At 48.4% G+C, this 21,837-nt stretch overlaps 1 protein-coding gene across 1 annotated transcript; it reads left to right on the top strand.

The window, feature by feature from the left end:
- Positions 1 to 879: 879 nt before the first annotated feature.
- On the top strand, positions 880 to 21,632 carry GNAT3 (G protein subunit alpha transducin 3; the record flags this gene model as incomplete). The annotated part of the gene is made up of 8 exons (XM_083366351.1): positions 880 to 997; positions 12,895 to 12,937; positions 14,373 to 14,514; positions 16,774 to 16,931; positions 17,943 to 18,071; positions 19,809 to 19,938; positions 20,132 to 20,285; positions 21,442 to 21,632. The coding sequence occupies 8 exons, from the start codon at positions 880 to 882 to the stop codon at positions 21,630 to 21,632; spliced, it is 1,065 nt and encodes a 354-aa protein (XP_083222477.1).
- Between the last annotated feature and the right edge of the window lie 205 nt (positions 21,633 to 21,837).

Below are 21,837 nucleotides of genomic sequence, written 5' to 3'. Positions count from 1 at the left end.
CAGTGCCGGCTTTTATAAGGGCTTGAGGTGTGGATGTGTCACGTGAGGATCTTGTGATGGGTGATGGGGATGTTACGTCTGATTAGAGTCATTGGGAGGTGAACTGCTGGTGGGGGGGCTTGCGTGAATTGGTTAAGGGTCGGCGCCATCTCTGTTTGGCTATTTGGATTCTGAGAGGTTTGTAAGCTGGTTGTAATCTCTGCCCACACTGACAACAAGCAACACCGGTTGGATTGGAGCAACACTAAAATCAGCGGCCACGCTACCACCCGCCACGCTCCTGAGTTCATTGAAGCCTGGCACTCCACAAGCAAGTCCTTCAACAGACACGTTGTCCTACAACCAGCCTCAGTAATATGGTTAGTGTAAGTAAAAGCACATAATAATGTTAAAGGTTTATGATCTTGTGGGGACACATTACTAGCCGTCCAGGGCTCCAGGTTGGACACACCTAGGCTGAATCATCCCATATTCATCCGAAGAAATTGGAAGCATTTAGTTTGGAACATATTTTACTATCAGAGAAATGCTGACAAAGAATCTGGATAGGATGCCCAAAGTTAGTTCCTGCTTTGCCCGGCTTTTAGGCAAATGTGCAAAAAAAAAACCCAACAAAACAACATTTAGGCAAATGTTCGAAAGGGCATTTACATGTCTGATGTGACAATGAGTAGATGACATAAGGCATCTGACCTATCTTCTTGGACATGGGATGGCCCCAAAGTCAATGCAAGCAAGCTGAAGAAAAAGTCAGAAGAAGACCTCCAAGCGTTCTTGCAACTTGCCTGCTCCAATTTTTGTCTGAAATATATAGATTTTTTTCCCCAATTAGACATCAGTTCCCTCGGACAATAAGTCTGCACCACAAAAGGCCACAATATGGGGAGCAGAATCAGCTCGGAGTCTAAAGATTCGATGAAACGATCACGAGAGCTTGAAAAAAGACTTCAGGAAGATGCAATCAAGGATTCTAGGACCGTCAAGTTACTGCTGTTGGGTAAATATAGATATTTACATTTTGACCTTCAGATTGCTTTGCCCACAGCTAGTCAGAGCTGCTTATTTTAAAATCTTGTGGGGCGGAAGAAGGAAAGGTTTATAAAAAAGTAACGTGCAGATGCATTGCAAATCATAAATCTCATATTAGTTTTTTTTCTGGGGGGGAAACAAGAACAATTGATGGAGGGTTGTGATTTTGCTTTTAAATTGAGAACTGCAATCTAAAATGCTGTGAAGGTCCAAACTGCAGAGGGAAGTGTGAATAAGGATAGGTTTCCTCAAAAACTGGCCACTGGGTTATATGCACTGAAGTCTCAGGATCTATTTGCTGAAGCAGAAATCTGCACAAAAATGAATTCGAAAAGTTACATTTGAAATCTGTGTGAGAGCCCGGGCAATGGAACTAAGAAATTTGCTTCTTTGGTTTATTTTGCTTGTTTTCTTTTTAACTCAGGTTTTGGAATGTCAATTTGCAACATGTCTTGTGGCCTAGCAGGTGAATTATTGGATAAGGAAATAATTTGGGGAGGAAATAATCTAAAAAATAAATAGTGAACTACGTTAATGCATGAAATGTGTGTCTTTCTGTGTGTGTCATCTCTATATCTTTTAAACATATGACTAAAACATACAAAGAATGATTGCAAAAATTGAGTATGTCTAATCTAGTGAAAAAAGGGACGCGGTGGCTCAGTGGGTTAGGATGCTGAGCTTGTCAATAGAAGGTCGGCAGTTTGGCGGGTCAAATCCCAAGTGCCACGTAACAGAGTGAGCGCCTGTTACTCGTCCCAGCTTCTGCCAACCTAGCAGTTCGAAAGCACGTAAAAATGCAAGTAGAAAAATAGGGACCACTACGGTGGGAAGGTAACAGCATTCCGTGCGCCTTTGGCGTCTAGTCATGCCGGCCACATGACCACGGAGACGTCCTCGGACAAGCGCTGGCTCTTCGGCTTTGAAACGGAGATGAGCACCGGCCCCTAGAGTCGGAAACGACTAGCACGCATGTGCGGGCAAACCTTTACCTTTACCGTTTAATCTAGTGAAAAGAAGGACTTGGGGGTGACATGGTAGCAGTGTTCCAATATTTGAGGGATGGCCACAAAAAAGAGGAAGTCAAGCTGTTCTCCAAAGCATCTGAAGGCAGGACAAGAAGCAACAGATGGAAATTAATCAAAGAGAGAAGCAACCTGTAACTAAGGAGAAACTTCCTGTCAGTTAGAACAATTACCCAGTGGAACAACCTCCCTCCAGAAGTGGTGAATGCTCCAACACTGGAAGTTTTAAAGAAGAGACTGGACAATCATTTGTCTGAAATGGTATAGAGTTTCCTGCCTGAGCAGGGGGTTGGACTAGAACAGGGGTGTTAAACTCACAACCTCACATGACGTGTCGTGACGTATCGCAAGTTTTTCCCCATTGCCGGCCATGCGGCGGGCACGGTTTTGGCGTGACGCATCCAGCCCGTGGCCAACAGTTTGACACTTCTGAACTAGAAGATCTCCAAGGTCTCTTTCAGTTCTGTTATTCTGTGAATGGTTTATCTGATGAATAGTAGAAATATTAGAACTTTCTGAATATTTTTTTACAATACTGATGAGACTCTTTCGACCCGTTCAATCAAACCTGGGTTAAGTCGGGCCTCTGTTTGCCTGTTAAAAATACAAACTGCAGCGGAAAGAATTTAGCCCGTGAGATGTGCCTGCTCTGATGGAATCGCATGACAACATTTGTCAAAGTTTCCTTGCCATCCCCTGACAAGGGTGGAATCATTCAACCGAATGCCCTTCACGTTCTAAAAATGCCAGCAGGTTACGTAAAAAGACAAACAGAGGCAGGCGAACAGGGGGACAGGTGCAATTGTGTTTTAAAGCTACAAGAGCTTTCGGAAACAGACGATTCCACATTTAAGAGTTATAGAATTGCAAGGGGGGGGAGGCTTGGAGGGTATTTAATGGAAACCTTTCGAGAGCCAAGAGACGGCTTCTGTCCGAAGATCTCCAGTGAGCGAAAGATTGCAGTTGCTTTTTTAAACGATTGTTTGATCATCCCCATGCATTTAGCCGTGAAGGTCTCCAAACCTTTTAGCCAAAAATATCCTCCCCGGTGGCTTAAATTAGACCTAGTCTGATCTTTTGGGATTGCGGAGAGTAAATTCTTCCAGAAGGGACAGCGAGATTGGGGGAAAAAATTTTGTCCAAATGACGAAAGCAGCGTTTGCACGCTCACTGCACAAGCTCTGCCTTTTCTGAACAGGCGGGAGATGTCACAGCAGATACACAAAAGGGGCAGAGCTGTTGCCGTGACAACATAATGACAGAACATTTGTCATGGGCTGCACCCCCTCCCTCCTTGAACCTTGGTTTCATCCATCAGTTTCTAGGTTTCCACATTAGAAGGTCTTGTTTCCCAAATGGACTTATAATAATAATAAAGTTGGATGGGACCTTGGAGGTCATCTAGTCTGACCCCCTGCTCAGGCAGGAAACCCTATACCATTTCAGACAAATGGCTCTCCAGTCTCTTCTTAAAAACTTCCCGTGTTGGAGCATTCACCGCTGCTGGAGGAAGGTGGTTCCACTGGTTAATTGTTCTAACTGTCAGGAAATTTCTCCTTAGTTCTATAATGATGATGGTGATGATGATGATGATGATGATGATGATGATGATGATGATGATGATGATGATGATGGTGATGGTGATGATGATGATGATGGTGATGATGATGATGATGGAAGGGACCCTGGAGGTCATCTAGTCCAACTCCCTGCTCAGGCAAGATACCCTACCATTTCAGACAAATGGCTGTCCGGTCTCTTCTTAAAAACTACCCGTGTTGGAGCATTCACCGCCTCTGGAGGCAGGTGGTTCCACTGGTTAATTGTTCTCACTGTCAGGAAGTTTCTCCTTAGATTTAATCTATTAGATCTCTTCCTTTGTTCTATTGCCAGGATCGCATTTGTCCTGGGTGCTTACAAACCCCTGTTTGCTCGTTCAGTTTCCAAAAGCAAGCCATCAAGGCACCCATGCTTTGGCTGGGTCGCTGTGGAGTGTGACGGGATTTCTAGGCTGAGGATGACTAGTCTGAAGTTATCCAGATGTCTCTCCCTGTGGAAAAATCCTACTTGGTCTTGGGAGATTTTATTTTTTAGGGAAGGTGAACAACAGAACTCACGGTCCACTAACAGGCGCAAGTAAAAAATTATTAGTTGTGCTCTTCCTAGCCAGGCTTTCAAATACATTTGGGTCAACCCAGTCTCCAAGGCACCTGAAAGCAGGACAAGAAGCAATGGATGGAAACTAGTCAAGGAGAGAAGCAACCTAGAACTAAGGAGAAACTTCCTGACAGATAGAACAATTAACCAGTGGAACAACCTGCCTCCAGAAGTGCTAAATGCTCCAACACTGGAAGTTTTCAAGAAGAGGTTGGACAACGATTTGTCTGAAATGGTACAGGGCAGGAAAAAAGAAACATGGTTGGAAACTGACCAAAGAGAAAAGCAACCTGGAATTAAGGAGAAAAGTTCCTAAAAGAGGGAGCAATCAACCAGTGGAGCACCTTGCCTCCAGACAGTTAGAATAATGGTGGAATGGCTTCTCTTTAGGTGCTCCATCACTGGAGGCTTTCCAAAAGAGATTGGACAGTGATTTGCCTGAAATGATTATGTTGTGACTCAGGGTCAGCCTGTGGGTTCGGCAGTTGGGTCGGACGACTCAGAGGAGGAGGAGGGGGGTGTTGAAGACCTTGCTGAGGGGGTTGAAGATCTTGCTGATGAGAGCCCTCAGCCAGGCCCCTCCCACTTGGTCACCACGGAGACCCAGCTGTGTGAGCCTGACAGTGTGGATGAAGATGACCCACAGCTGGCCCTGTTCAAGGACGCCCGACGCAGGAGGCAGTCAATTAGGAGTAAACAGAGGAAGGCAATGGGGCTCCTCGGAAGGAGGCAGAGAGAAGCCACACCCTGAACTCTATATAAGGGGAATGTGTGGGAGGGCTGGTTTGCTGAAGGCAACCGCTTGGATAGTTCTGTCAAGCCCCGCCGGTCCGCCGCCCGCTCGGGCCTCGACACTGCCACCGGCAAGTCCCGAAACCTGCTGTGCTGGGCGTGGCTCCGCCCGAACACCACGGAGCGCGCCGCGGCTCCGCCGAACAGCTGGCCGGCGCCCAGCTGATCGGCGCGCTCCCTCCGGAACGGCGGCAGTCCCCCTCCAAAGCCTCAGAACCTTCCGGACTGGGCGGGGCGTCGCCCGAGCGCCGTGAGGCGCGCCAAGGCCCCGCCGGCAAGCTGGACGCCGATGGGATGGGCGTGGCGTCGCCCAAACACCACGGAGCACGCCGCGGAGCCGCCGAACAGCTGGCCGGCGCCCGGTTGATCAACGCACCCCCTCCGGACCGTCAGCTTCGTCGGGTCCCGGGCGTTCGGTCGATGGGCGTGGCCTCGCCCGACTCCCGCAGGATGCGTCGCAGCCCCGCCGCACAGCTGGCCGGTGCCCAGCTGATCGGCGCATCTGTCTCACCTCGGCGGCAAGACTCTGGCTCGCAGGGGGTGTCCGGGCAGGAACAGACTGGGGGCAACGCGGGACCGAACGGACCGGCAGGGCCGTCCCTACAAAACGTGGAGGGGGGCGTGGCTATGCCCATGTTGCCACTCTCTTTCCCTGAGCGTCTGGAAGGACTGGGGGGGAAGCTCGCAGCCGCAATGCCGGCACGGACCGGGGCGCACGAGGGAGGCTTGCCGGGAAGGGGGCTTGGCGGGCCGCAGCGGTGCACACGGTGGGTGGTGGCTATGCAAGGTGATGGGTGGGGCATTTATGGGGAGGTGGGCGGAGGCTGGTTTGCTTTGAAGGGGTGGGGTCAGGGCGTGGTAACCTGATAAAAGAGCGTTGAGGCTGGATGCCTCAACGCTGACTTTACCGCGGTTTGCTTTGGAGAAGAATAAACCTTGTTACTTGTTCCTCTCGAAGTGCTTTCGTTTTCTGGCAGAGGACGATTTGACAGTAAGTCAGCGTTGTTCTAGGATACCTACTGCTGTTACCCACGCTTTGGGCATGGCAGAGGATCCATCGGGGCTTGACCTGGCAGCCGATGAGGAAGGGGCTGTCGGGGCTGCTGTTGCACCTCCCCCTGATCCTGGCGAGCCGGAGGGGCCAGCAGTGCGGCCGAAGACCAAGGGGGTTATAGCCTCGGCTGAAGCCGGTGACAATTGGGAGGTAGGGTCTCTGGCTCAAAGCGGGGGAGGGTGGCAAAGCCCTTCCTTGGAGCATTGGGACCAAGACCGTGGTGAGGGCCGTCCACGGGCTGGTGTGTCGGCTTGGAGGGAACGGCGGTTGACGGAGGAGGAAGGCGAGGAGTGGAGCTACTCTACGGCCCCAGGGGCCTACACGATGGACGTGCTGCGGGACCGTTTTGGGGAGTTCGGCCTCCAGGACACTGCACCTTGGTCACCCGCGGGACCGGCTCAGGAGTCGTGGCGGTGGTCACTACAGAGGCTGACACCCGGCCAGGCGGGCCAGCCCAGTTCCCGCCTGGCAGGCCCAAGGTTCCGGGGCCCGCCAACACGGCTGACGGAGACGGGAGCTGTTCAGGCCGAACGACAACGCCCCGGGGTGTCAGACCAGGCAGAGGCCACCAGGTGGGCAACAACGGCCGGGGCTTCTGCCCGGCCATGGAGCGGGCGGCACCAAGCGCCAGGTACAAGGGGACCCAGGGCCCAGGGGGGCCCCTGGGGCCCGGGGGTGTTCTGGGGCCCTCCACCGCTGCCGGTTACGTACGACGGCCACCCTGACCGGCTTGCCATGTTCCTAAGCCACACCATTCACCACCTGGACCAGTACGGTGCAGCCTATACTTCCCAATGGGCCATGGTGGTGGCTATCACAGCAAGCTTACAGGGAGAGGCCGCGGCATGGGCGGCTGACCTGTACGGCGAGCATGCCCGGGAGCTGGCTGACGTCGGGTTGTTTCTGGAGGCACTGCGGACGCAGTTCGAGGACGTGGCCCGTACGCACAGAGCCGAGGCGGAGGTGGTGGGGCTGCGACAACAAGGCAGGCCCGCAGCGGAGTATGTCGCTGAATTCCGTCGGGTGGCCCGTAAGCTCCGCTCTTGGCCGGAACGCTTGCTGGTACACCACTTCCAGTCGGGGCTGGACGGCGCGCTGCGGAGGGCGTGCGTGGTGCGTGGAGTGCCCGAGCGACTGTTGGAGTGGTACCGGGTCACCGTAGAACTGGACGTCCGGCTGCGCGAATGCAGGGGTAAGGCGGAGGGGGTGGTCGGGACCCGTAGGACCCCCGAAAGGCCGAAGGAGGAGGGCCGGAAGGCCGTGGCCCCAACGGCGAGCCCACCCGTGCTGCCTCCAAGATCGGCTATAAAGTGTTTCCGGTGTGATCAGCCGGGGCACCGGGTGGCCGCTTGCCCCTTTCCGGCACCTCGTGCCGCCGCAGCACCTCCCGCCGGAAGAGGCCCAACCGCACGGAAGTCGCTGGAGCGAACAAGAGCAGCTCACCAGCTGCCATCCCTGATGACCACAGCAGCAATCGGCACAGAACCACCCGAGGCCAACGACCCGGAGCCCTACGAGAGCCTGGAGGAGGAGGAGGACCCTATGGTGAGTGACCCTGTGGTGCCCTTCACAGTACCGGTCGTACTCGTCAACCCGCGTTCGGGACGTAGGGAGGCTTGCCCAGCACTGATCGACACTGGCAGCACCCGGTGCCTTATCAGCCAAGTGGTGGTCGCTCGGCTGGGATTGGAGGTACGCCGCCTGCCAGCTCCTCTTCGTTTCCAGCAAGTGGACGGATCCCTTTTGGGGGGGGCTCCGGTCACACGGGTGACGGGTCCTATTCGTTTGGAGATGGGGACCCACTGGGAGACTTTGCGCTTCCTTGTTGTACCATCAATGACGGAGACAGTGATTCTGGGACTGACGTGGCTCGACAAGTGGGGTCCCACGATCTGGTGGGGGGAGGGCTGCCGGCACCTGCGGTTGGGGACAGGGCCACAACCACCACCACACGCATATGTGGGACCTGCTGAGCGGCCTGGGGGTGAGCGGGTCCAAGGGGCAGAGGGGGTGGCGGAAGCCTGCTTCCCACAGGTGTACGCCGACCTAGCAGAGGTTTTCGACGAAAAAGAGTGCGACACTCTGCCACCCCACCGAACGACGGATTGTGCCATCGAGCTGGAGCCGGGCGTAAAACTGCCAAAACCGCGCATGTACGCGCTGACGCCTCGTGAGATGCAGGAGCTGCGTCGTTACGTCGACAAAAACCTCGCGAGGGGGTTCATCCAGCCTGCCCGATCCAAGATAGCAGCGCCAATATTGTTCCGGGAGAAGAAGGACGGCACGCTTCGCTTGTGTGTCGACTTCCGAGGCGTCAATGCGGTCTGCGTCGAACATCTGTATCCGCTGCCACTCATGAAAGATCTTCTGGCACACCTGTCGACGGGACGCATCTTCACGAAGCTAGACCTACGAGAGGCGTATTACCGGGTGCGGATCAGGGCTGGGGATGAATGGAAAACGGCGTTTAACTGTCTGCTGGGCAGTTTCCAGTTCCGTGTCATGCCGTTCGGCCTCCAGGGGGCCCCAGCCGTTTTTATGCAGATGATAAATCAGGTGCTTCACAAGCACCTGTACCGCGGGGTGTTGGTGTACTTGGATGACATTCTGATATACACTAAGACTATGGAAGAGCACGTTGCCCTCGTGCGCCAGGTGCTTCGGAAGCTGCTGGCTGCCCGCCTCTATGTGAAGCTCACCAAGTGCGAGTTCCACAAGACGAGGCTGGATTATCTGGGGTATCGCGTGTCGGCGAGCGGCATAGAAATGGACCCTCGCAAAGTGGAAGCCGTCCTGCAATGGCAGGCGCCACGGACGCGGCGACAGCTTCAGAGTTTCCTGGGGTTCGCGAACTTTTACCGCCAGTTTATTCCAGGTTTTGCAGCGACAGCCCTGCCGCTGACGGACCTGTTGCGAACGCGGAACTCCGGGGAGAAACCACGTCCAGGGTTGAAGCTGGCATGGACCACCTCGTGTCAACGAGCGTTCGAGACGTTGAAGGCCCTGTTTGCTAAGGAGCCGGTGTTGGTACATCCCGACCCCGACCGTCCGTATGTGGTCCAAGTCGACGCCAGTGATGTTGCGGTAGGGGCTGTGCTGTTGCAACGGAACACGGAGGGCGTGCTGCAACCCTGTGCCTACTCCTCCAAAAAACTGTCTTCGGCGGAACGCTCATGGGCAATTTGGGAGAAGGAGGCGTTCGCCGTGCGCGCGGCCCTGGAGACATGGCGACATCTTCTGGAGGGGGCTGTCCTTCCCTTCGAGGTTTGGACAGACCACAAGAACCTGGAGGTGCTGCAGTCCCCGAGGAAACTGGCACCCAAGCACGTTAGGTGGGCTCTCTTTTTTCGGCGCTTTAATTTCGTCCTGAAGTACGTACCGGGGGGGCGGAACTTTCTTGCTGATGCGCTCTCACGGCTACCGCAATACGACACCAAACGAGAAGCGGTTATACAAGAACTCATCCCACCTAGCGCATCCCCGAGCGCGACCCAGGCAGTCTGCAGCGTGGGGGACGATTTGGCCCGAGCCATGGGCGAGGCCTTAGCAACAGACGCCTGGCTGAAGGAGCATCCCGGGCTCCTGACTATGCGCGACGGCTCGGCCTGGCACGGAGATAAGCTGTACATGCCTCAGGCACTACGCCCCGCCGTTTTGCGCCGTTGTCACGACGCCAAGCAGGCCGGTCACTTCGGCTTCCTGAAAACGTTACACTTAGCACGCCGTCAGTTTTGGTGGCCGTGCATGAAGGCGGACGTGGAACACCACGTTCGGGGATGCCACGTATGCGCCACAGCAAAACCCCGTGTCGGGAAGCCATTGGGTCTGCTACAGACGGTGTCAGACCCCGTACGACCATGGCAAGACATCGCCATGGACTTCATCGTCGGGTTGCCGGACAGCAGAGGATACTCGGTGATCTGGACTGTCATCGACCTTTTCTCCAGACAGGCGCACTTCGTTCCCTGCAAGGGGCTGCCGTCCGCCAAACGGTTGGCACGACTGTTTATGACTCACGTCTATTGGCTGCACGGGGTTCCCCGACGGATTATTTCGGACCGCGGGGTCCAGTTTACAGCACAGTTCTGGCGAGAGTTTCTACGGCACATCGGCTCCTCCCAGGGCCTCAGTTCCGGGTACCACCCAAGCACTAACGGGGCTGCTGAAAGGGCCAACGCCACGGTGGAAAGGTTCCTCAGGAGCTATGTGTCGTTCCAGCAAACAGACTGGGCAGACCTCCTGGTGTTTGCGGAAGTCGCCCACAATAACGCCGTGCACAGCAGCACGGGTTTGACACCATACCGGGTGGTGGCGGGATATGATTTTGTCCCTGTTCCGGAGTGTGGACAGGGGTCGGCGACACCCACCGGGCCTGAGGAGTGGATGCACCACATGGGGGCCGCCTGGAAAACTGCTAGGGAGGCGATGGTGAAAGCTCAGGCACGGGTGAAGGAGCAGGCAGACAGAAAAAGGGAGCCTTTCGCCACCCCTAAGGTCGGGGAGTGGGTGTATCTGTCCACCAAATATTTGCGCTTACGAGTACCAAGCAAGAAGCTAGGTCCTAAGTTCCTTGGCCCTTTCCAGGTAGTTCAGGTGATCAACCCCGTGACTGTCCGTTTGCGGTTGCCTAATTTCCTAGGGAAGATCCACCCCGTCTTCCATAGCAGCCTACTAAAGCCCACTAAGGGGATAACAGGGAGGACGGATGGGACCGCTCCGGGGCCTGTTCACGGGGATCGGTACGAGATACAGGCGATCCTAGACTCCCGGGTACGGAGGGGCCAGATACAATATCTCGTGTTATGGAAAGGATACCCGTTGGCAGAGGCTTCATGGGTGTGGAAAGGGGATGTCCAGGCAGATCGTTTGATCACGGCCTTTCACCGAACACAACCGTCCAAACCGGGGGGTAGCACCGGGGACTCAGCGGCATGTCTTCATGGTGACCTGTCTTGTTGTTCCTCTCTTGCAGGAGGGCAGGTGGTAGGGGAAGCCGACTGTCAAGCCCCGCCGGTCCGCCGCCCGCTCGGGCCTCGACACTGCCACCGGCAAGTCCCGAAACCTGCTGTGCTGGGCGTGGCTCCGCCCGAACACCACGGAGCGCGCCGCGGCTCCGCCGAACAGCTGGCCGGCGCCCAGCTGATCGGCGCGCTCCCTCCGGAACGGCGGCAGTCCCCCTCCAAAGCCTCAGAACCTTCCGGACTGGGCGGGGCGTCGCCCGAGCGCCGTGAGGCGCGCCAAGGCCCCGCCGGCAAGCTGGACGCCGATGGGATGGGCGTGGCGTCGCCCAAACACCACGGAGCGCGCCGCGGAGCCGCCGAACAGCTGGCCGGCGCCCGGTTGATCAACGCACCCCCTCCGGACCGTCAGCTTCGTCGGGTCCCGGGCGTTCGGTCGATGGGCGTGGCCTCGCCCGACTCCCGCAGGATGCGTCGCAGCCCTGCCGCACAGCTGGCCGGTGCCCAGCTGATCGGCGCATCTGTCTCACCTCGGCGGCAAGACTCTGGCTCGCAGGGGGTGTCCGGGCAGGAACAGACTGGGGGCAACGCGGGACCGAACGGACCGGCAGGGCCGTCCCTACAAAACGTGGAGGGGGGCGTGGCTATGCCCATGTTGCCACTCTCTTTCCCTGAGCGTCTGGAAGGACTGGGGGGGAAGCTCGCAGCCGCAATGCCGGCACGGACCGGGGCGCACGAGGGAGGCTTGCCGGGAAGGGGGCTTGGCGGGCCGCAGCGGTGCACACGGTGGGTGGTGGCTATGCAAGGTGATGGGTGGGGCATTTATGGGGAGGTGGGCGGAGGCTGGTTTGCTTTGAAGGGGTGGGGTCAGGGCGTGGTAACCTGATAAAAGAGCATTGAGGCTGGATGCCTCAACGCTGACTTTACCGCGGTTTGCTTTGGAGAAGAATAAACCTTGTTACTCGTTCCTCTCGAAGTGCTTTCGTTTTCTGGCAGAGGACGATTTGACAAGTTCGTGTTTCTTAAAGCTCCTGTTTCTTGGTTCGTGTCTTGTTTGTTTTTGTAGCTATAAATTTGGCAGGCGTAATTCCAGCCTCTTGCCTTCTTGTAAAAGGGGTTGTCCCTGCCTTTTCTGCAGGGCCGGTAGCAGGCTGGTACAGAACAGATTATAGGGTTTCCAACTTGAGCAGGGGGTTGGACTAGAAGACCTCCAAGGTCCCTTCCAACTCTGTTATTCTGATCTATTCTATTCTATTTTCCGTACCGTCACCCTCTAGCTTTCCATGTATGTTGCATGTACATGATTTTTTTTTTTATTTTTTTGCAGGTGTTTCTGCTCCATAGTACAAACAAAATTACTGGGGATCAGTTCTGTCCCCTCAAAAGTGCATTGAAACAGGGGTGGGTTTCCTGTTTGCCAAGCTGCAGGTGCAAAAGCGGAATGTTGACAAAATGGTCATCCTATCTATGAAATTAGCCACTGCAAAATAATTATGATAAATTGCACATTCACCAAGTTGGAAGTTGATGCGTTCTGGATCATGCGTTGTTTGGTTTACCTCAAGGGATGCTTTCCAAATGACTGATGCTTTCTTGTTATCCATCTGAGGGGCAAATTGCTTACATGTAAATCCAAATGCTAAAAAAACATGCATATGTTTGGACAGACAAATCAATGGAATATTTAACAGCAACCAGAGCATGCTGTTTTGACCAGAGATACATCTAAGGGAAGACAGAAATTCAAATTAAGATTTCAAGTGGCTTTTCAAACCCTGGCTAAGAGGAAATCTGTTGAGCCAATAAAAAATATAGCTCAATTTAAGACAATTTAGTTCAAGTCCGTATGTCATATTTACACTTGTTTTCTTTCTTGCAGGAGCTGGTGAATCAGGCAAGAGCACTATTGTGAAACAAATGAAGTAAGTCTATCAACATTTAGGTCCCTTTGGGTACAACTCTGTTGTGTTCCCAACATAGAATAGAATGGAATGGAGTGGAGTGGAGCGAAACGGAACGGAACGGAGTGGAGCGGAGCAGAGCAGAACAGAACAGAACAGAACAGAACAGAACAGAACAGAACAGAACAGAACAGAATAGAATAGAATAGAATAGAATAGAATGCAGAACATAGAACAGAACAGTACAGAATAGAATAGAATAGAATAGAATAGAATAGAATAGAATAGAATAGAATAGAATAGAATAGAATAGAATAGAATAGAATGCAGAACATTAGAATAGAATAGAATAGAATAGAATAGAATAGAATAGAATAGAATAGAATAGAATAGAATGCAGAATAGAATAGAATAGAATAGAATAGAATAGAATAGAATGCAGAACATTAGAATAGAATAGAATAGAATAGAATAGAATAGAATAGAATAGAATAGAATAGAATAGAATAGAATAGAATAGAATAGAATAGAATAGAATAGAATAGAATAGAATAGAATAGAATGCAGAATAGAATAGAATAGAATAGAATAGAATAGAATAGAATGCAGAACATTAGAATAGAATAGAATAGAATAGAATAGAATAGAATAGAATAGAATAGAATAGAATAGAATAGAATAGAATAGAATAGAATAGAATGCAGAACATTAGAATAGAATAGAATAGAATAGAATAGAATAGAATAGAATAGAATAGAATAGAATAGAATAGAATAGAATAGAATAGAATAGAATAGAATGCAGAATAGAATAGAATAGAATAGAATAGAATAGAACAGAACAGAACAGAACAGAATAGAACAGAACAGAACAGAATAGAATAGAATAGAATAGAATAGAATAGAATGCAGAATAGAATAGAATAGAATAGAATAGAATAGAATAGAATAGAATAGAATAGAATAGAATAGAATAGAATAGAATAGAATAGAATAGAATACAATTACAGGATAGAATTTGCCTTCGTTTAGACACAGGGACACAGGGCAGAAAACATCCTGCAGCCAAGAAGGATTTACACCCATTTGCACTACTCAGGTGGCCCTGAGGACACAGGGTAACCTACAACATCTGTCCAAAAGAAGGCAACTGACCAGCTGCCTGCAAGGAGCATAAATCCTTCCATTCTTTACCATCCAGTCAGAGCTGAAGAAGCTTCTCGGATGAGCAAAGCATCTTCAAAGAAAAACAAGAAAGTCCAGTTGCCTCCTGAAGAAAAAAAAAGCACCTTTGGGACAGTTCGTTCAAAACCAATTACGCATCCACAATTTGATGTTTGATTGCAATCTAGCTAGTTTCCACTTCTTTTACACCCCAGAGGTGGTCTTGTTTTTCATTCTCGTTCTTCTAAGAGCTGCCATCTTTTTATTTATTTATTTTTTATTTGTTTTGGCAGGATCATCCATAAACATGGCTACACTGATCAGGAATGCCAGGAGTATAAATCGGTGGTTTACAGCAACACACTGCAGTCCATGCTGTCCATCGTAAAAGCTATGCCCACCCTAGGAATCGAATATGAGAATGCGCAAAGCCCAGTGAGTGTGAGATCGGTCACAAAAAGCAACATGCAAAAATGCAGCGCCAGGTTATATGCATTATACTAGTGTAATACGTGCTGCAGTTGGTTTTATGCACTCTCTATGTGTAGTTGTGATCTTTCTGGATATTCACTTGTCTAAAAGACCGAAATAGTAGTCCGAAGAGCTAATCAATGCTCCCAGTGTATCTTTACACCATCAATTAACGCAGGTGGAATCGAAACGGACACTTGCTGCACTATGGCCAACTTGCTATGGTCAACTCCGCTATGACCAATTCGCCATGGCCAATGTTCATGGCCAGTTTGCCCCAGGACAACTCACTGAGGGACAATTCAACAATTCAATTGAATTATTTAAAATAATTTTGAACATATTTAAATTTCTGCCATTCACATTTCATTTCGTTCCCCCTTCTCTCCTAATTTGGTATCCTTTCTTTAATGATTCTATTCACTATTCCTTCTATATGAGTGTAACTCTTTTCTTTATTGCTTATCTAAATAATTTATTTAATTATCACTGAATAACTACAATATTTTAAAGTTGTTGAGTGGCACTTTGGTGTGTTTGGCCTCTGTCTCTAATCTGATGCTGTCTAAATATGTTAGATTTCCATAGATAGATAGATAAATGGATAGATAGATAGATAGATAGATAGATAGATAGATAGATAGATAGATAGATATAGAGATATAAACATATAGACACAGAGATAGAGATAGAGACATAGAGACATATAGATATAGACATATAGACATAGAGATAGAAATAGAGATAGAGATAGAGATATAGACATATAAACATATAGACATATATAGTTATACTGATTTTTTAAAAAACTAACAACCTTAGTGCTTAGTAAACAGCATGTTGTCTGGGTTCACATTCCATAACAATCAATAATAGTCCATTTCTATTATATCATACTCTGCATAACAACTTTCCTTGATTTTCTCTTCTTCCCATATTATTCTCTCTTGAAAACATTAGGTTAATACAGTTCTTGATATTTTAGCAACAAAGAGGTTAAATATAAACATTTTTCTAACATTTATCCAATTGGTAATAGCATCAATATAGAACTTCTTTCCTAGTTAGTCCACTTGGTTGCATTATAGGTCCTGTTTTCAACATTCTCATTTAGACTTTTCCCCCAGAAAACTGAAATCATTTTTATCTGTTAAGATTTTCTCAAACATTGATTTACAGTTAAATATCTAAGCTGTTTCCCTCACAATAATCCTCCCAACAATTACATTTCTCATGATATGACTGTAACTCTGGTTCTGGGGCGAGTTGTCCCACACCGAGGTGGCCATGGTGAAGTGGCCACAGCTAGCTGGCTCTGGTGAATTGGCAGTGGCACATGGGCCATGGCTAGTTGTCCTAGACCCAGTGGAGTTGGTATTCAGAGGGTGAGTTAGGAAGACCTTTGGATTTCAAAACCAGAATCTTTATGCTGGTCACTAACTGGGTTCTATGTTTAACACAACCTAGTTTTAATATCTGCTTCACTAACCCTTGCTCAAGCCACAGGAACCATCTTTCTCATACACCCAAAGTGCTTTAAATTGGTTATTATAGTATAAATCTATTTATCCAATAAGAAGGGTCTCTGCATAGGTTACTTGCCATTAAACATGAAAATAATAAAATATTCATTGTTGTTGTCAACCTTCAAACAAATTTGGCTGCAGCCATCTTCACTTGGTTTTCGGTTGCCACAGTGTTGGGAGTGGGGGAAGATGCATTCTTTTAGTTTAGACATAACAATAAATTGTTCTGTGGGAACCAAGGTCAAGTTACCTAAGTTTTGGCGGGCTGAAGCTTCCATTAGAAAGCCCACCCAAAAAGTTAATTGGGGATTGTGATTTATGACATACCGCAGGGGTGGGGAGTTCAACGTTTTACTTTTTAACCTTCAGAGGGGGGATGTTCAGTCTTGGTTTCACCTTTGTTCATGCCGAGACTATGTAGCCATTAAATGTGTACTTTAAGGAAAGCAATTGCCTCGGAGTTCTTATTTCTACTGGTCTCATCTATCGGAACCACGACAACTATGTTCAAAGTAGTATATGTTTTGCTTTGTTTTTAATTTTTGCTATTCATTTGTTTCACTGACTGAAATATTTCTAAACCCCTCCAGTCTTCATGGTCAAAAGAGGTTTAAATGTCATCTGAAATTCTAACTGATGGCTCCCATTTAGGAACGAAAACAAAGAAGATCTTTCAAGTTCAGTTATTTAATTTCAGGAAGATGAAAAGCAGCTTTACGCCACGGTAGATAACCCAGAGAATGGATCCATATCTTCTGAACTGGCTGGCATCATCAAGCGTCTGTGGAAGGATCCCGGGATCCAGGCTTGTTTTGAAAGAGCATCAGAGTATCAGCTCAATGACTCTGCTGCTTAGTGAGTGGCATTCTTTCAACTGAACTCTAGTCGATTCCCTACCGATCCTTAGACTCCTCGGGTGAAAACTGCATCCAGTAGAGATGCAAAGGGCTTCACAAATTGTGTGCCTTTGAATGTCTATCCATGAGGTTTCCATATTTTTTCCCATGTAGTGGTTTTGGGGGTTTTTTTTGCTCTCTGGAACTATAATTCCAGCAGATATACTTTCTTTCTAAATGTATCTTCCGGAAAGATTAGCAAAATCTATTCTTCCTTTCGAGCAGGACAAACCAGATTTTATTTTGCAAAATGTTGATAAAAGCTCTCTCTCTCTCTCTCTCTCTCTCTCTCTCTCTCTCTCTCTCTCTCTCTCTCTCTCTTTCTTTCTTTCTTTCTCTCTCTCTTTCTCTCACTTTCTATCTCTCTCTCTCTCTCTCTCTCTTTCTTTCTTTCTCTCTCTCTTTCTCTCACTTTCTATCTCTCTCTCTCTTTCTCTCTCTCTGTTTTCTCTCTCTGTGTGTCTCTCTTATTCTCTCTCTCTTTCTCTCTCTTTTTTTCTCTCTCTTTCTCCGTCTCTGTCTCTCTTATTCTCTCTCTTTGTCTCTTTCTCTTTCTGTCTCTCTTTCCCTCTCTTATTCTTTCTCTCTCTCTCTCTCTTTCTCTCTTATTCTTTTTCTCTCTGTCTGTCTCTTTCTCTCTCACACTCACTTTCTATCTCTCTTTCTCTCTCTCTTTCTCTGTCTCTGTTTTTCTCTCTCTCTCTTCTCTCTCTGTCTCTCTTATTCTCTGTCTCTCTGTCTGTCTCTTTCTCTCTCTCTTTCCCTCTCTTATTCTTTCTCTGTCTCTCTCTCTCTGTCTCTCTCTCTCTCTCTCTCTCTCTCTCTCTCTCTCTCTCTGTGTCTCTTTCTCTCTCTCTGTCTGTCTCTCTTTCTCTGTCTCTCTCTCTGTGTGTCTCTCTCTCTCTTTCTCTCTCTCTCTGTCTCTCTGTCTCTGTCTCTCTCTCTCTTTCTCTCTCTCTCATTAATGCAGTTACCTCAATGATTTGGACAGATTGACAGCTCCTGACTATGTCCCTAATGAGCAAGATGTCCTTCACTCACGAGTGAAAACAACAGGAATTATTGAGACACAGTTTTCTTTCAAGGACTTGCACTTTCGGTAACCAAGCCATTCTTTCCTTCTAGCTCTCTTTCCAGCGAATATAGAGTATGTAGATTCACAGAAAAGGAGGGGTGTCGGGGGGGGTTGGGGTCAAACAAGGTAAGATGGTGGTGGCAATCATCAGTGCAGAGCAGTGTGACGTGGTGAAAAAGGTGTGGACTGGCATCTGGGGAGGCCCAGGTTGATTCTTTACCCTGCAAAACCCTGGATGACTTCGAGTTTGACCTTTCACTTTGGGGGTCGAGATAAAAAAATGGAAGATGTGAATAGCAATAGCCCTTAGACTTATATACCACTCAAAGCAGTCTACAGAGTCAGCCTGTTGCCCCCAACAATCTGGATCCTCATTTTACTGACCTCGGAAAGACGGAAGGCTGAGTCAACCTTGAGCCGGTCAGGATCGAACTGGCTGTTAGCAGTGAGCAGCCTGTAATACTTCATTCTCACCACTGCGCCACCCAGCCATCCCCCCAGCTCTAAGGAACCCTTTGAGCAGCTTCTTGAGCTCCTGAAGGAAAGGCAGAATATAAATCTCTTGCATAATTCATGAATATCACAGCTAATCTTCGACGGGTGTTTGTCTTCCATAATCATATTCGGTATCATTTGACCTCATCCCTTTGGAATAATGCACTGCATTAATGCAGTGATACGCAAGGGGAGTGAACCACTGCATCGCCAAAGATAATGTCCTTTTTTCCCGTTACAAAGTCACTGAGGGGAATGAAGTATCTAGGGATTGCGGGTAAAATCTGTAAAATCAGTTGTTAAAAATCTGTGGCGCCAGAGTATTTTCGACTTCTCTGAGAAAACCGTATCATCAATTCTTTATTGGGCACATTCCATTTCATAGGATTTTCATTTAGGTTCTTTAAAAATGAACTCTATTGATTTGTACAGATTTGCTTTGATTAGGTTTGATAAAATATAACAAGTAGAGAAATACTTATTGCATAATGTTATCGTGCCAACTTCAGATCTTCCCTTCCTTCTCTCCCTCCTTCTCTTCCCTCCCTCCCCTCCTTTTTTCCTTCCTTCCTTCCTTTCTTTCTTCTGCCCTTCCTTCCTTCCTTCCCTCCCTCTCTCTTTCCCTCCTTTCTTTCTTTCTTCCTTCCCACCTCCTCCCTCTCTTTCCTGTCCTTCCTTCCCTCCCTCCCTCCATTCACCCACTCCCTCATTACCTTCCCTTCCTCCCTTCCTCCCTTCCTTCCTTCCCTTCCTCCCTCCCTTTCCTCTTTCTTTCTTTCCTTTCCTTCCTTCACTCTTCTTCCTTCCTTCCTTCCTTTCTTTCTTTCTTTCTTTCTTTCTTTCTTTCTTTCTTTCTTTCTTTCTTTCTTCATCCCCCCTTCTCCCTCCCTCCCTTTCCTGCCCTTCCCTCTCTTCTTTCTTTCTTTCTTTCTTTCTTTCTTTCTTTCTTTCTTTCTTTCTTTCTTTCTTTCTTTCTTTCTTTCTTTCTTCATCCCCCCTTCTCCCTCCCTCCCTTTCCTGCCCTTCCCTCTCTTCTTTCTTTCTTTCTTTCTTTCTTTCTTTCTTTCTTTCTTTCTTTCTTTCTTTCTTTCTTTCTTTCTTTCTTTCTTCATTCCCCCTTCTCCCTCCCTCCCTTTCCTGTCATTCTACCCCTCCCCTCCTTCCTTCCTTCCTTCCTCCCTCCCTCCCTCCCTCCCTCTGAAATGTGTTAACAGCACACACCAGGAACACAGTGAGCATCTTATTAACCACACTTTCATTTCATAGGATGTTTGATGTGGGCGGACAGAGATCAGAAAGGAAGAAGTGGATCCACTGCTTCGAAGGAGTGACCTGCATTATCTTCTGCGTGGCCCTCAGTGCCTATGACATGGTCCTAGTGGAAGATGAGGAAGTGGTAAGCTGAAGGAGAAAGAGAGAGGGATTTGCTACCTTGGTGGAAAGGATACACTGGGCTTCCTCAAAACCTTTACCAATGTTTTCTCTTCTGGTTCGCCAGAAGAAGCTCGTCAGCTAAACTGTTTTTCTTCATGGGAGCAGTCAGGAGTAACAGGACAAACTAACCGCCTCCTTGTTTTTCCCTCTGGCAGAATCGAATGCATGAAAGCCTCCACCTTTTCAGCAGCATCTGTAACCACAAATACTTTGCCAGCACTTCGATTGTGCTGTTCCTCAATAAGAAAGACCTCTTCCAAGAAAAAATCACTAAAGTCCAACTCCGTGTCTGCTTTCCAGAATATGATGGTAAATTTATGTGGCTTCTTTGGGCAAAATTCCATGGAGATCATGGATGATGATGATGATGATGATGATGATGATGATGATGATGATGATGATTTGAAAGAGTTGGAAGGGACCTTGGAGGTCTTCTACTCCAACCCCCTGCTCAGACAGGAAACCCTACACCAGGGGTCTTCAAACCTGGTGCAATCCCAAAAAAACTGAAGCACCACTTGGACACCATCATCGGCATTGACAAATTCACCATTAGTCAATTGCAAAAGGCAGCCTTACTAGGAACTGCTTCCATCCTGTGACGAGATCTGTAATACCATCAAACATCCACACCTCCTATCCCAGGTCCTTGGCAAGGACTCGATAGGTAGACAAAAATGCCAAATCCAGTCTGAACATCTGGCTGACTGCGATGCTCAATAATAATAATTTGAAAGAGTTGGAAGGGACCTTGGAGGTCTTCAAGGCCAACCCCCTGCTAAGGCAGGAAACCATATACCAAGGGTCTTCAAACTTGGCAACTTTAAGACTTGTGGACTTCAATTCCCAGAATTCCTTAGCCACCTCTCGCTGGCTGAGGAATTCTGGGAGTTGAAGTCCACAAGTCTTAAAGTTGCCAAGTTTGAAGTCCCCTGCCCTATACCATTTCAGACAACAGTTGGATCATCATCTTGACATCATACAACTCCAGGAGAGCAATGAACCTGCTTTTCAAGATAATTGGCAAGTTGCAAAATTGAACAATATACGAGGGCAATTTGGAGATAAACCTCAGTTGGGTGACCAATGACAGACACTTGCAGATAACAGAAATTTTATTACACACATTAGAAAACTACAACATGGCATTGCTTTTCGACATAATCGCCATTCAAATTGAGGCACTTGTTGTAATGTCTTACAAGGTTTGAAATTCCTTAGTTGTCTTCGCTCGGCGCCAAATCTGGACTATGGGGGGGTTGATCAAAAGCATCCCAACGGAACCGTTTCAAAAGTTCTTGGGTGCGTGGTTTGTTTGCACATTTGACCTAGATAGACTGAGAATCTCCATAGACATTTCTTGATTGTTGAAACAAAAATATTGTGTGTGGATAAGAAAAGAACAAGGCATTCTAGACCACAATGTATTTTATGAAGAGTTGCCTTTGTGTTTCTCTCCAAGCAGGACCCAACACTTTTGAAGAGGCTGGAAATTATATTAAGAAACAATTTTTAGATCTGAACATCAGAAAAGAAGACAAGGAGATCTATGCCCACATGACTTGTGCAACAGACACACAGAACGTTAAGTTTGTGTTTGATGCTGTAACAGATATAATCATCAAAGAGAACCTCAAGGACTGTGGGCTTTTTTAGTTCTTCACCTGATACCTCCTACAACATTTTCCTTTTCTTTTGCAAAATAATCTCTTGAACCTTTCTGGGAAACAGGTTGCCATTCTGTGTAACTTTTTATTTTAAGCAAATAAGCCTTTGTACTAGTGCCTATTTCAGAATGAATGTGTGTAGATTGAAGATGGACATAAATAAAGGGGAAATAACACCTCTGTTATATCTCAGC

This window comes from Vipera ursinii, assembly GCF_947247035.1.
Source record: "Vipera ursinii genome assembly, chromosome: 6".
Lineage (NCBI taxonomy): Eukaryota > Metazoa > Chordata > Lepidosauria > Squamata > Viperidae > Vipera > Vipera ursinii.
Note: the sequence above shows the minus strand (reverse complement) of the source record. Positions and strands in the feature narration are given on the sequence as shown.